This window comes from Cetorhinus maximus, chromosome 2 (assembly GCF_964194155.1).
Source record: "Cetorhinus maximus chromosome 2, sCetMax3.hap1.1, whole genome shotgun sequence".
Taxonomy (NCBI): Eukaryota; Metazoa; Chordata; class Chondrichthyes; order Lamniformes; family Cetorhinidae; genus Cetorhinus; species Cetorhinus maximus.
In genome coordinates this window covers 163,572,428-163,588,320 of record NC_135880.1, presented here as the reverse complement: position 1 = coordinate 163,588,320, position 15,893 = coordinate 163,572,428, and the positions used below count along the sequence as shown (strand labels likewise).

The 15,893-nt window shown below is 38.4% G+C and overlaps 1 protein-coding gene across 4 annotated transcripts in view; it reads left to right on the top strand.

Annotated features, from left to right (window-relative positions):
* LOC144699404 (lysine-specific demethylase 4C-like) overlaps positions 1-15,893 on the top strand; it is a 477,121-nt gene that overhangs the window by 214,559 nt on the left and 246,669 nt on the right. For all 4 annotated transcript variants that reach the window (XM_078570575.1, XM_078570572.1, XM_078570571.1 and 1 more), the window contains 2 exons: positions 8,590-8,963; positions 14,962-15,088. In XM_078570575.1, coding sequence (XP_078426701.1) covers positions 8,590-8,963; positions 14,962-15,088 — 501 coding nt within the window. The remainder of the gene's footprint in view (positions 1-8,589; positions 8,964-14,961; positions 15,089-15,893) is intronic.

Below are 15,893 nucleotides of genomic sequence, written 5' to 3'. Positions count from 1 at the left end.
TCATTCTCATTGAGTTGGTGAATCATTGTATTGCATAGTGCAGCACCAAGTATAAGGTCTTTGGTTTCATTATTGCTGTGTTCTGAGTTATTCTGTCTCATTGGAGAGGCAGTTGGAGTGCTACAGTTGACATTAGCTGTTAAGCCCAATACAAGAAAATGGGCCACATGGTTTGCTTTGGATTCTATCCTGCAGCCCTTCCTGGAAATGCATGTTTTTGGATGCTGGGTGAAGACGAGGTCAGGCTTAGGTTGCACTGTTAAATAAACCTGTTAACTCTTAAATGAAGAACAATCACTTGAGCAAGATGGTGAAGGACTACTGCCACCTTTGGAGCTATATCCCTTAATGAATCATCATTCAGTGGTGGAGGGGTGAAGGATTAAAAAGTGCAGAGCAATTTAAGAAGTTATGGAATTTATAGGAAGCAATATTGACTTGTATTCAAGGCAGCATTTGCCTGAGTGTGGCATCAAGGAGCCCTAGCAAAACTGAAGTCAGTGGTTATCAGGGGAGGAAACTGTCTGTTGGTTGGAGTCATTCCTAACACGAAGGAAGATGGTTGTCGTTGTTTGAGACCAATCATCTCGGGCCAGGACCTGGCAGGAGTTCCTTGGGGTCGTGTCCTAAGCCCAACCATCTTTAACTGTTTCAATTATGACTTTCCCCTCTATCTTAAGGTCAGAAATGGGGATGTTAGCAAATTATTGTACAGTGTGTAGTACTATTTGCAACTCCTCAGATACTGAAGTGTGTCCATGTACATCAAGACCTGGATAACATTCAGGTTTATGCTGATAACTGGCCAGTAAATTCTGGCCACACAAGTCCCAAGTAATGATCATCTCCAACAAGATAGATTCTAGCCATCTCCTTTTGACATTCAAAGGCATGACCCTTGCTGAATCCCCCACCCTCAACACCCTGATTGACCATTGACCATTGACCAGAAACTTAACTGGACCAGCCATATGTGGCCACATGAGCAGATTAGAAACTGGGAATTCTGCTTCAAGTAACCATCTCCTGGCTCCCCAAAGCCTGTCCTCCAACTACAAGGCACAATTCAGGAGTATGATTGAATACTTTCCAGTTGCCTGGATGAGAGCAACTCGCACAAAACTCCAGAAGTTTGACACCCCTGGACAAAGCAGCCAGCTTGACTGGCACTCCATCCACCACCTTAAACATTCAGTCCCTCCACCACCTCCAGCACAGTGGGAGCAAAGTGTACCATATATAAGAGATGCACTGCAGCAACTCACCAAGCCTCCTTAGATAGCACCTTCCAAACCTGTTACCTCTACGATCTGGACGAATAAGGGCAGCAGACTCAGAGGAACATCACAACCTGCAAATTCCCTTCCAAGCAGTGCACTCTCCTGACTTGGAATTATATCACTGTTCCTTCACTGTCATTGTGTCAAAGACCTGAAACTTACTTCCCATCAGCACTTTCGGTGTACCTATAGCAGATGGACTGCAGCGATTCAAGACGGCGGCTCACCCACCTTGAGGGCAATTGGGGATGGGCAACAAGTACAGGCTTTGCCAGGGAACCGTGTTTGTTCACAGGAACCTGATACCATGTCATCAAAGGCGCACCCCAGCATTTAAAAGGTGGTGGTCAAGGTTAGATTCATGGGGATGACAGAAAGGTGCAGGGTGGATGCATATTTTTCATTCGTTACTAGCAAAGTCTGGGTTTATGTTATTTTCAAAAAACAAATAAGTATCTTGTTTTAAATCTTTCACGCCAACTGTTAAAATACTTCAAGGCATGGTCCATTTGATTACTAAAATTATAATATACACAATTTATTTAAGTTAGCATGCTGCCTTTGAAAAGTAGGCTAAGTTACTCAGTTGAGTTCAGACTTCACATTGTCAGCTACTTTTAACAAGCCAAATGGCTGATGAGGTTGCTTTGAGGGATCAGTCTCAAACTTTGATTAAGTGAATAAAGTTTTGCTGAAAGATTGATTGCATGAAAATAGAAGGAATGAATATATAATGGTTTGTTGAATTTTAATTTGTGTTAAAGGAAGTCATTAATCTAAAATTGAGATCTGGCCAGTAATCCATATTATAATCTACATTCTTTATGATTTTAATATTGTAGGTGGTATAATTTGGGCTCTTTCTAATAGTTGGAATGAGCAACATACCATGTGCAATACTGAAATAGAGAACTTAAATGTTGTTACAGAACTCCTACTTCCTGTTTAAAATGTCATTGTTTTTTGCTTAAATTTGCTTTGGGATTTATAGTTCATGTGTTTTTGGTTCATTCCTATGAGTTATTATTTGCATTATTTTTGTTCTGCTGTGAATCTACCATTGCTACACATTGTTTACATGACTTTGATGTGCAGTGTTTTGCTGTTCCTTATTAAGTGTTACACTTCTTACATGATGATCTTTCCTTTTGATAACCCATCCTCTCTCTTGGATCATCTTTCCTTTCATCTTTTCTCAATTTATTGGCTTAAAGCTTTGAGTTTTAATTCACTGCCTGTCCCCTGTTTCAATATTAAAGATGTTGAACTATTTATTAAATCTTACCGTAATCTCAAAATTTAAGGTTAATCTCAGGAAAGGAAATCATTCCAAGGAATGAGATGGTGGCATAGCGTTAATGTCACTGGACTAGTAATCCAGAGGCCCATCAGGCTAATGCTCTGGGGACATGGGTTCAGATCCCACCACAGCAGTGGGTGGAATTTAAATTCAATTAACTGTAGAATATAAAGCTGGCCTCAGTGATGATAACCATGACAACTATCATCGATTGTTGTAAAAACCCACCTGGTTAACTAATGTCCTTTAGGGAAGGAAATCTGCCATCTCTACATGTGAGTCCAATCTGGTTGACTCTTAATTGCCCTCTGAAATGGCCTAGCAAGCCACTCAGTTCTGTGGCAGTTGGGGACTGACACCAAATGTTGGCTTATGCAAGAATTAAAAAAAGGAAATGTTTTCTGTAATCTATCATTGATAATTTCTAAACACATGGTAAACATCTGCTTCAAGCAGGCTCCAAAATAAACATAATAGATGGTCAGGAATGCATCATAATTGTTGTCCTTTGTTGCTTGAGGCAGGCTTCAAAATTGATGAAAGGCTAAATTCTGCATAAGCAGCAATTGGCTAGCCATCTGTTTATATTTTTTCTATTGAATATTGATGGACTTAATAAGCCCTAATAAGCAGACCACACTGCTATCCAGTTGGTGAGCATATTAGTGGTTGGGGAAACATGCATGCATGATGTCTGATCCTTCCTTTGTTATGGTATGCCAAGTAACAAGTGTTCCTCACCAATCTATAGATTGTTAAATAAATGGTGTTACTGAATGCAAATGTATATAAAAATAAAGCCCAAGTTTAGAATAATGGAATATGCATTATTCATCAATGACACTGGCTATAAAAATTGATAAAGTAACCAACATCAGATCATATTTCACCTGCTATGTGGAACAAAAGACCCCAAGGTAATGTTTCAACCACTGATAACTAATCTATTTAATAGTTACCCAATTGGTTAATGTTTTTATAATGTAATTCCATTGGGCTATGGCACTCATTGCATCATTAGATTGACCCCAACACAGAATTTATTTTTAGCATACCATCTATATATCACTGCAAACATAAGTTAAAGTTGCATATGTTAATTGTTTTTATGTATGAATTATACGGCTCTTGTGGAGCATAAACACCAGCACCTGTTGTACCAAAGGACATTTTCTGTGCTGTATATACCATGTATAATGAGGATATATGCTAAACATTGCAATAGTCTTATTATTAATCTTAGTAAAAAATAAAAGCTATAATATACTCACATTCATATGAGACAGAAGTTGAGACATGGAAAGAAGTTGAAACATAGAAACAGGCTACTCAGCCTAATTAATCTGTCCCGTATATCCTCCATGCAAACATGTAGTTCTAGTCAAATCTACCCATCCTGGTTCAATTTCCCTTCAACTTTTCCTTCTTCCATCTATCCATTTGAATGTTAACATGTTTTCTGCTTCAACCACTAACCGTAGAAGGAAATTCCACATTCTGAAAATTATGTAAAGAAGTTTCTTTTGCCCTCTGTTCCAAGTTTTGCATCGGTGGGCCCTGATTCTTGACCCCTCAACTACTGGGAACAATTTGCTTTGATCTATCTTTCCCCAACCTTACTAATTTCAAACACTTCTATCATTACAAAGATCATATTCTCTGGATTATTCCCTAAACCATGCACAAATTGGCATAAAGAGAAACAGATTAGAGGTTTAAATGTGTAGCTGGGAGAGTGGTGTTGGGATGCAGAGATTTCATTTCATGGGGCACCAATACTGGGGAAAGAAGGAGCTGTTGTGATGCACTGCACTTAAACCGGACTGTGTCCTAGTAAATCAAATAACTAGGGTGGTCAATAGGGCTTTAAACTAAAATTGGGAAGGAAGAATTCAGATAAGGGTACATTTGTAAAGCTTAAGAGAAAAGTCAAGGTTGCAGAGCAGAATAGTGATTTGGATAAAATCAAGCAGCTTATGTCAGAAAGGAGCAGATTTTATCAATGGTAATGGAACAATGGTGACTAAAGCCAAACTAGGCAAAAATAGAAGTTAAAATTGAAGGTGCTTTATCTGAATTAACTAGGTGAATTAGGGGCATAAATACAAAAGAGTTTTGACCCAGTAGCCATTATTGAGACATGGTTGTAGGGCGATTAAGATCGGAACTATTCCAAGACACTTGATCTTTTATAAAGCATAGACAAAATGGAAAAGGAGGTGGGTAAGCTCTGATAAAGGATGAGATAAAGGCTGTCGTGAGAAAGGATTTTAGCCTAGGAAATCAGAATGTAGAATCAGTAAAACTGGAGCTAAGAAATAACAAAGGACAGAAAACACTAATGGGAGTAATGTATAAGACCCCTAACAAAAATCATAATGTTGGAGAGGTATAAATCAGGGAACCAGAGGTATATGTAATGAATAATGCACCAATCATGTGATTATTTGATCTTCATATAGACTAGCAAAACAAAATTGAGTTAAGTAGTTTGGAGGATGAGTTCATAGGATGTATTCAAGGCAGTTTTCTGGAAAACTGTCCGTCACGGGACCAACTAGGGAAATAGGCTAACTTAGTTATGCTGTTGTGTAATGAGACAGAGTTTATTAGTAATTTTATAGTAAAGGGTCCTCTGGGAAAGAGTGATCATAACATGGTAGTTTTTTTTACAGAACTAAATTAAACATTTATTAACAAATGAAAAGATTTCAAGCACATACATAGGCCTACAAATTACTACTATAATAGCTCCTAAAACCCCTAATTAAGTTACACCCCTGTTAAGACAGCAGTAAAAAAAAAATAGATTTTAAACAGATCCAAGCAAATCACCACAGTACCCTGGACAGTAGAATTCAAGATGGCTTTTCCCAGCTTCGGTTTCTGTAGACAGCAGCATAATGCACAAATACAGCAGGCTTTTCACACTTCTGGTAGATCTTACAATGCCTTCCCCTCTGACATAGCCTCTTCTCCTTTATACATATTTCTCCCTCGTAATGCAAATTCCATTGGCATCATCTGTCTTTGGAACTTTACCTTTCTCATAGTATTAACACCATGAAAAGATTTATATTATCAGTAACCTTTGGGAAAAATAAACACACTGCTTGGCCTAGCTTCTCTGACTAGGTGTAACATTCTACCATCTCTTTGAACTTCAAACTACCCTGATTTATCTAAAAATGCAAATTCTCTTAACTTCACCTTCTAAAACCTTAGCCATGTTTATGCATTTAGTATTTCAAACCTAGCTTCTTTTGATGAATCAAAAGCCTTCAGACCAGCTATCTCCAATTCAATTAAATCCCCCACACACAGAGAAGTTATCCAAACCCTTCTATTAACCTACTTTTACAATAAATCACGATAATATCATGAGAATTGTTATACTTTCATGACAATCAAGAAATATAAAAAAAGGATTGCTGAGTTTTTACTTATGTAAAATGGAAGAAATTAGCAAAATAAAACATTGGTTCCTTAGAGACATGAGAAATTATAATAGACAAAGAAATGGCAGAGTTATTAAACAAACAAATACGTTCCATCTATTTTCACAGTAGAAGGCACAAAGAACAAACTGTAAAATCTAGGGAATCAAGGGTCCAGTAAGAGTGAGATACTTAAAGAAATTAATATTGGTAAAGAAAAAGTACAGGAAAAATTACCAAACTACCAAGTTCTCTGGACCTGTTGGTCTATCTTCTAGGGCTTTAAAAGAAGTCCTAATTTCCAATCCACAGGGACCATTCTAGAATCTAGGAAACTCTGGAAGGTAGCAAATGTAACCCTGCTGTTCAAGAAAAGAGGGAGAGAGCAAGCAAGTAACTAAAGGCCAGTTAACTGACATAAGTAGTAGGGAGAATACTAGAATATGTTACTAAGGTCATGATAGCAGGACACTTAGAAAATCACAACATAATTAGGCAGGGTAGGAACTGTTTTATGAAAGAGAAATTGTGCTTGACAACCTTGCATTGTTTTTTGAGGATTTAACCATCAGGGTGGATAAACAGGAATCAGCGGATGTACTATATTCAGATTTTTAGAAGGCATGAGGTGTAAGGTGCCACACAAGAGGTTGTTACAGAAGATTAGGGTTCATGCACAGAGGATTGGTTAATGTACAGAAAACAGTAGGAATAAACTGATCATTCCCAGGATGCCAAGGTGTAAATAATGGAATTCCACAAGAATTAGTGCTTGAGCATTGGCTATTTACAACCCACACCAATGATTTAGATGAGGTCACAGACAGCAATGTGTCTAGTTTGTTGACGATACAGACTAGCTGGAAAGTAAGCTTTGTGGATAATACAGAGGCTGCAAAAGGATATTGACCTGTTAAGTGATTGAATGGAAGGTAGAGTATAGTGTGGGTGTGTGATAAGTTATTATAGGGAAGGAAATAGTTTATTTGATTTTACTTCATTTCAAAGGGGTTGGAGTTTAAGAACAGGGAAGATTTGCGGGATTTATGTAGGGCCTTGGTGAGGTCATACCTGTAGCACTGTGCGCAGTTTTTGTCTCCTAACCTAAGGAAGGTTATACTTACATTGGAAGGCATGCCATGAAGGTTCACTGGATTGATTCCGGCGATGAGAGGGCTGTCCTATGAGGAGAGATTGAGTAGAGTGGGCTTACATTCTCTGTGGTTTTGAAGAATGAGAGGTGATCTCAATGAAAAATGTAACATTCTGAAAGGGCTGGATAGAGTAAGTGCTGAGAGGCTGTTTACCCCTGGCTGCAGGTCTAGAACTAGGGGTCGTGGTGTCAGGATAAGGGCTCAGCCATTTAGGACTGAAATGAGATATTTCTTCGCTTAGGTTGTGAATCTTTGGAATTCTCTACTGCAGAAAGCTGTTATGTTCACTTGATGCATGTATTTAAGACTAAGATTGATAGATTTTTGGGTACTAAGGAAATCGAAGGATATGGCGAGAACACGAAGTTAAAATAGAAGTTCAACCCAGGTCTTACTGAATGACTGAGCAGGCTTGAAGAGCCGGTCTACTCCTCCTGTTCATATATTCTTTTATCACCCAAAAATCTGTGGTGGTCTAACGGAAAATCGTCAGGCTTTGTGTTTGTATTTCCTCATCAAGTTACGTTTTTTTAAACCAAAAGTATCACCTGAAACTGACCTGAGAATGAATTCCATTTGCCACTTTTTAGCCCGTCGTCATTTCAATATTCCTTTGCTGCTTCCTTTCATCTTGTGAGGAGGTAACTATACTCCTGTTTTGATACCATTTGCAAATTTTGATGCAGTCATCCACTCTCTATAGGCCTGTATTTCCTCCATGGTACTTGCTAGAAATTTGTAACTGTGACACCAGAAGGTGCACTCGTTTTAAATCTGTCAGTTGAATGCTGTACACCCTCTGATACTACCCTATGTTTAATAGGCAGATATCCATTTACCGAATCAGGCAGCAGAAGACATTCTGTGGATCACAACTGTTTTATTGTTAAACTATAGTTCAGTACAAATACCAGTTTCCACTCTTCCCTTCTGGATCCTTTCCCGGTCCAGACACAAAAACCCTCCTACTCGGGTGGGGGGGGGGTGGGTGTGGGTGTGTGTGTGTGTGTGGCGGGGGGGGGGGGGGGGGGGGGGGGGCGGGAAAGAAGAGAACCTAGCTCTTAAATACAGGCTTCAATGAGCATCACCTGCTCTCAATTCACTCTGAAACTTGTCCTGGTTTAATCTTAAAGGGACCTGCATTTCTAACATTGTCATCCTATACCACAGTAAATTGTCAAGCATTAATTCCAAATAATACATTCTTTTTTCAAGATTATGTTGATTTCAGTTACTTCACTGACATTTTGCCAAAGGATGTGCTTCAATACTGATTTACAGTAATAGTTATTTGAAAAAATGCAAAAAAAATCCCTTTACAATAACTACACAACATGCACAGTATTAATCCTTACATTTAACATCTGACTTTGCTTCATGTAGCAACTAAAGTCAAAGTATTTATTTTTGTCCCACAGAATTTGCTTCCAATCTTGCCAACACCAAGTGCAAAAATAAAGCTAATGGAAAGAGAAAGCTGGATGATTGTTTATCACTAACACCGATGGACAAATTTGATGCAGTTGACAACTCTTCAGAATACTCAGAAGATACAAATGTTGACCTTAAAATCCAAGTGGAGAGCAACACAGCCAAGGGTCTGCAGAAATGTAAAGAGGAGGATATGCTCCACAAGAAGGCCAAATTGTGTCAGAAATCATTTGATGATATTGCTACAGAAACTGAACAGGACTGCTGGAAACGACGCGAAACTAGCAGTGTCTCCACGGAGGAGGAAACCAGCGAAGCTGAGAGTGGAGAAAATGGCTTAGAGCCTGGAGAAATACCAAGTGTAATAATACTTTTAAAAATATGTCCAAGAAATGCCTGCAGTAAATTAATGTATAACACTTTCTTTCCCCCAGTGTATGTAAACATTGCTTCATTTAACAGGTGCTGCTCAAATTTAGCAGTACGACGTGGGTAAGAGTTGTTAAACATAATTGGAAAAAACTGAACTGCCAAATCATTGAATTCTTCAGGTGCCAGTTTTCCCAGAAAACCTACGTAATTGTTGCTATGAAGAGCTTAACTTCAATCATAGCCGAATGAGTGTAGTGGCCCTGGATCCTGCATAAATCTGGCAAGATAAATAAACACTGGGGTGGAGTGGACTATTGACTCAGCAACTCCATGCCGCTTGTTTCCTTTTGTTACCTGAATTAAGGTGCATTACAACCTGCAGATCTCAATGCTACAATTGGCATTGTTAATCTATAGGTCTGTATTGTATAGCGTTGCTGCTCACCCTTGAAAAGTGTAATAAAAGAAAAATGCAGGAAACCAGTTTATAAATTTAGCCGGCCCTGGACCAATATTTGAAAAAAATGTTTTTGTTACTGCTGAATTCTTTAAACATTTACTGTTAGAAGTGCATCAGGAAAATTATTGCTCAGTGAAGCTGCTTTGTGTCCCACAGAATTTATACTTCAATATTTCGTTGGCACTGGAAAATAACAGTCCTACCATTTGACGGATTGCTTTAACATGTGAGCAGCAAAAATGCGCAGGGCCTCCTTTGCCTGTAAATGAACTGTTTATATGGCACTTAATGGTTGCTGCAGGATCCTGTGAGGATCCTCTTCACCACTGAGAACTGACCTTACCTGCCCAGTGTTTAGTTTGCTTTCCGCCACGCAGGTGCCCTACAACCAGTGCAGCTTATTGAAAAGCAAGATTCTGCTTATTTTTGTTTTAAAGGATGCAACAGCGTTTTTTATATACTGGTTGATTATGTTTTCCCTGTTTTTGTTTTTGGCTATTTTACTAAAGTTATAGAGTACAAAAGCAAGGAAGTTATGCAAAACTTTTATAAAATGTTGGTAAGGTCTCAATTGTGTTCAATGCTGGGCTCAACATTTTAGGAAGGATGCCAAGGTCTCGGAGAGGGTGCAGAAAATATTTCCAGAATGGTACCAGGGATGAGGGACTTCAGTTATGTAGACTTGAGAAGCAGGGGTTATTCTCCTTAGAGCAGAGGGTTGAGAGGTGATTTGATAGAGGTGCTCAAAACTATGAATGCACACTGTGTGCATTTGAAAAAGTAAATAAGGAGAAACTGTTTCCAGTGGCAGAAGGGTCAGTAAACATAGGGCACAGATTTAAGGTGATTGGCAAAAGAACCAGAGGCAACATGAGAGAACTTTTTTTTTACAGGCGGGTTATTGTGATTGGGAGTGCACTGCCTGAAAGGATGGTGGAATCAGATTGAATAGTAACATTCAAAGGGGAATTGAATGAACACTTGAAGGGAAATGTTTTTTTATGGGGCTACGGGGAAAGAGCAAGGGTGTGTGATTTATTCAATAGCTCTTTCACAGAGGCATATTGGACAGAAAGGTCTCCTGTGCTGTATAATTTAATGATTTTGATGTTTCTTTTATGGACCAGTCTGACACCTGGCATGGCTCAGTGGTGCTCTATATTCTATTGCAATGTACTTCAATCCCAACTGATGAAAACCTTTACTTATGAGGAGGGAAATTATGCATATATTCTAAAATAAGACAATGTAGATGTGAGGAGTATACTTAAAATGGAGTTGTATTTTTTTGTTTCTTCTGAAGGGATCATGTGGGTGTCTCTGATGAAATTATTATTTTCTGACAAGTTTTCCGTTGTCAACTTGGTTAAGGCTGTTCAAAATCATTTGGTGCGAGATTCTTACAGTTAGCAGATAAAATTTTAGGGAGAAAGGAAAATGAGTTAACCCGTCTCACTTCATCTTCCTTGAAATGTTTATGAAATAATATTTGAACTGGCTAACTGGTAAAGCCACATTTAACATAATGCCTGCAATTTTAAGCAACCTATTTTGAAAAGAACAATATGGATTGGAAAAGGTACAGATAAGGGTGACTTTTGGGACTTAAAGCCCCATTTTGAAAACAGGTTCATAATATTGAACTTACTTCCACTGGAAAAAAATTGGGAAGTTGAAAGGAGGTAGAGATGGTTTGTGCTCCAGATATTTAGATAACAGGCATAGGAGATTTCTTAATAATATTTAAATTGAATGTGATTGCATGCTCGAAGATGTGAGTACATCAATGAATTCATAGACCTTGGCTTTATGGACCAATAGATTCAATTCTGCTTTATTAGATGTTTGCTACAACTGAAGACAAGTAATCTCTATTAGTTTTGTGTTTTAATTGTGAAATGATGACTAAGAACCTAGAAACGTTACTTTCATTTCTGCCAGAGAAAGCCCCTCCAGGGTTTGGTACTTAATAATATAAAAGTACTGTGCCATTTTGAATAGAAAAGTAATTACTTTAGGATGGAACAAAAACAGAAACTGCTAAAAATATTCACCATGTCAACCAGCATTTACAGAGAGTGGACAAATTGAATTTTCATAGAAACGTAGAAAATAGAAGCAGGAATAGGTCATTCGGCCCTTCAAGTCTGCTCCACCATTCAGTATGATCATGGCCAATCCTCTACCTTAATGCCATACCCCTGCTCTCTCCCCATACCCATTGACGCCTTTAGAGTCTAGAAATTTGTCTATTTCCTTTTGAAATATGTTCAGTGACTTGGCCTCCACAGTCCTCTGTGGTAGAGAATTCCATAGGTTTATCACCCTCTGAGTGAAGAAGTTTCTCCTCATCTCAGTCCTAAACGGCCTACCCCGCATCCTGAGATTGTGACCCCTTGTTCTAGACCCCGCCCCAGCCAGAGGAAATATCATCCCTGCATCCAGTCTGTCCATCCCTGTCAGAATTTTATACGTTTCAATGAGATTCCCTTTCATTCTTCTAAGCTCCAGTGAATATAGGCCTAGTCGGCCCAATCTCTCCTTATACAACATTCCTGCCATTCCAGGAATCAGTCTGGCAAACCTTCGCTGCACTCCCTCTATGGCAAGTATATCCTTTCTTAGGTAAAGAGATCAAAACTGCACACAATACTCCAGGCGTGGCCTCACCAAGTTCCCATATAACTGCAGTAAGACATCCTTGCTCCTGTACTCAAGTCCTCTTGCAATAAAGGCCAACACACCATTTGCCTCCTTAACTGCTTGCTGCACCTGCATACTTGCTTTCAGTGATTGGTGTACAAGGTCCCTTTGTACATCAACATTTCCCAACCTATTACAATTTAAGTAATATTCTGCCATTGTTTTTCCTACCCAAGTGGATAACTTCATACTTATCCACATTATACTGCATTTGCCATGTATTTGTCCACTCACTCAACTCGTCTAAGTTGCCTCGAAGCCTCTTGACATCCTCGTTACCACTCACATTCCCACCTACTTTTGTGTGATCAGCAACCTTGGAAATATTACATTTGGTTCCCTCATCCAAATCATTGATATATATTGTGAATAGCTGGGGCCCAAGCACAGACCCCTGCGGTACCCCACTAGTCACCGTCTGCCATTCTGAAAAAGACCCATCTATTCCTACTCTCTGTTTCCTGTCTGCTAACCAATTTTTATTCCATGCTAATATATTACCCCCAATCCCATGTGCTTTAATTTTGCACACTAACCTCTTATATGGGATTTTATCAAAAGCTTTCTGAAAATCCAAATATACCACATCCACTGATTCTCCCTTATCTATTCTGCTAGTTACGTGGGGGCCCTTCATCAGAATTTGAAGATTTTGTAAATGAACATTTGAAAAAGCACAGAACAAGGGGAAAAGAGAAGCCACACACACACACTCATCCATGCTCCTGCTCTCTTGCATTTATATAGCAACATTCACAGCCTTGGGACATCCCAAAATGCTTTTTGAAGCTTGTTACTGTTGTAATGTGGAAGAAAGGAAAAAGGTCAACTTTAAGGGTTTGGATCAAAATGTCATTCGGATAACTATCTTACCAATATTATAGTTGTTTTTTGCTGTTTGAAGAGATGCCACAAAATAACACCATTCTTCCTGCCTGAGGTTCTACGTGTTCACATGCTGAAGTAGTGTGAGTGGATTTTTATTCAAAATCCTAATTTCAAACCATACATTTCACTGATCTCTAGAAACAAGAGGTATTGACTTACTAGTGTTACTCATTATTCACTTTTTCCCCCAAAAATATACTTTATTCATAAAATTTGTAAATACATTATATAACAGTTCAAGTTTAACATTACATAAAGTGCAACACACATCAGTTTCTTTCAATACAGTGGCATATGAAGTGCCTCACTACACTTACAATTATAGGTTATATTTACAATGTTCATTTCATGTCAAACATACAGCCCAAGGGGTTTTACACAGTTTGCATCCCCTCAGTATTTTATAGTGGGAGGGCCTTAGACACGCGTTTCCCCACTGAGTCTTGTGAGTCATCATTTACTAACTCATTAATAGAACTACGTGTCACCATTACAACTTTTTGTTTGCTAAGAGGAATTTGAATCTTTGCCATAGTTATTGATATCCACAGCAATGTGAGTTTGGGTGTTGCAAAACTGTTTATCCTCAGTGTGTCTGTTAAATTGTAGTAGTTTCCAAGGCCGCTATTACTATTTTCTAAGGCAGAAGACTTGTCTTCAGTTAAAGTAGCATAGCTTTCCCATTGGATGATTTTAAGTTTAGGATAAAACATTTTTTATTGTGACTGATCCTAATACCAAAATATAAAGTACTTCATGAGATGAAAAATTAGATTTTTTTCCTGTAATGTCTCCTTTTGAGTTCCCATTTAAGGGGCAAGTGGAATGATTTCACACCCTTCTCTATTCGATTATGTGATAAAAATGGAGGCTCAAAAATGGACTTGTGCTGGATTTGGGAGGATTGTTAAGCATTGATGCTGTGTCAAGTCCTGTTAAAATTCTGGGCCAATATAGCCAGGATTTGGAGTGAATGAATATTTTAATTGTATCAGCTATGTACAGTCAATGTCAGTTTAGTCTAACATTGCTTTATTGAGAGTAGGGCTGACAACATCCATGAAGATAGAAACTGTTTCTGGTCGGTGACTCTTCGTCAGAACATCAGAATGATCATGAACCTGAAACGTTAGCAGTTTCTCCCTCTATGGATACTGACAGACCTGCTAAGTATTTTCAGCATTTTTTGTTTTTATTTCAGATTTCCAGCATCCATGGTACTTGCTCTTGTATTGCTTTATTTGCCCTTGGCAATTTTTATTATTTTCTCAAATTCTAGCTGCTAATTTTCTCCTGTCCTCTTATAAAGGCATAGACTCCTTTCTAGGGTATTGTTCTCTTGAGTATTTGTTGCCTTCTGCTACCTCATCAAGTGGCAGTTACTCATATGTAAGCCTCAACTTCCTGAGCCTGCAGGAATGGAAGAGGGGAGCCACTAGAGTGGAACCTAATTCACTTTCCACCTGACATCCATATACTTGGGAGTTGCTGGAGGCATGGGAACCTTGGCTGAGTTTTTTTTTACCCACCTTCTCTTACCTTAAGACCATTTGTAGTTTCGCAAACACCCCCTGCCTCTAACTCCTGTACTAAGACCTGTGTGCTGGACCACCCACTGGATAAATATCAAGAGTCTTCAGAGAACCATTTTAGTTTTTTAAATGCCTATCTTGTGGAAGCAATTGAAAGTGCAGCTGGCTTATTGAGTTTAGAACAGTTGTAATTAACCTGGGGTTTACTTGGTCTTTAAAGTTTATAACTTTAATAGTGAGTCTCTTATTGATGCAATAATGTGCAACAGAGTAAATTATGCATAAGTTTGATTTTGGCAAGGCAAACGACTGTTTAATGCACAATTTTATTTCATAGGAAGTTTCCTTTAGACTAGGTAGCTTTGTTTTATTAAATACATGAAAGATTTTTCTTCTTTTTTCAGTTTCCAGAACAATTCATCAGAAGTGTAGGGAAAAAGAAATCAGCCAAGAGTCGACGGCATCCGTTGTGCAAACCGCCTGCTAGATCACCATCAACTCTTGTTAAACAAGAATTGATTAGCGATGAGGGTTAGTATTTTGAATACGACACTTGCATTTTTGAGCTGTGAAATAATGATAATTATTCTTGTCCATATTGAAATACATACTCAGAATATATTTTTGTGTATGAAAAATGTTTTAATATTGCATGCAGTTTAAAGCATTCATAAGCAAATACTGCTGTGTTTTGGTTCATTACTGTGGTGTATATCTGTGAAAGGGTTTAGGACACTTGTAATGAGTCACACTTCATATGATTTCCCTGCTCTCAATTTAAGTAAATTGCTTGCAATTCAGAAGTTGCAACATTTTAATTTCATAGAGCTTTGAGATTCTAGTTCTAGTTTAATGGACACTCGTTACTCCCCAAGTTCACTGTGGGCTCTACATTGAAATAATGAATTTATTTATAATAGTTTTAATAAATAGAAGTCCATTCAGAACAGAACAATTTTGTACAGTAATAGGAGTAATTTCTTAGACTGTAGATCGTTGACTCTGCTAAATAGTGAATGCTATATAATTTTGGATTTTGCGGTCAGCAGTGAAGGAATGGTACTCGCCATTCACCTTACTGATGGCTACCTACAAAGATCTGACTGGCAAAGAATTCTTGCCATCAGGCATCTGTTCCAGAACAGCGTACTGTAAGGAGGAACTGTTGTGTCTGTGAGCAACAAAAGCAAAAATGAGTTTCTTAGCCAATCTGGTTGGGGTTCTGGTATCTAGCAGTACTTTGGAGATAACTGTGGTCTCTCAACATTGAAGGAGCCTGGACACTTTTAGGGGATTTGAGCTGGGTTTATGAACATTTAGAGGGACACTGGAATGC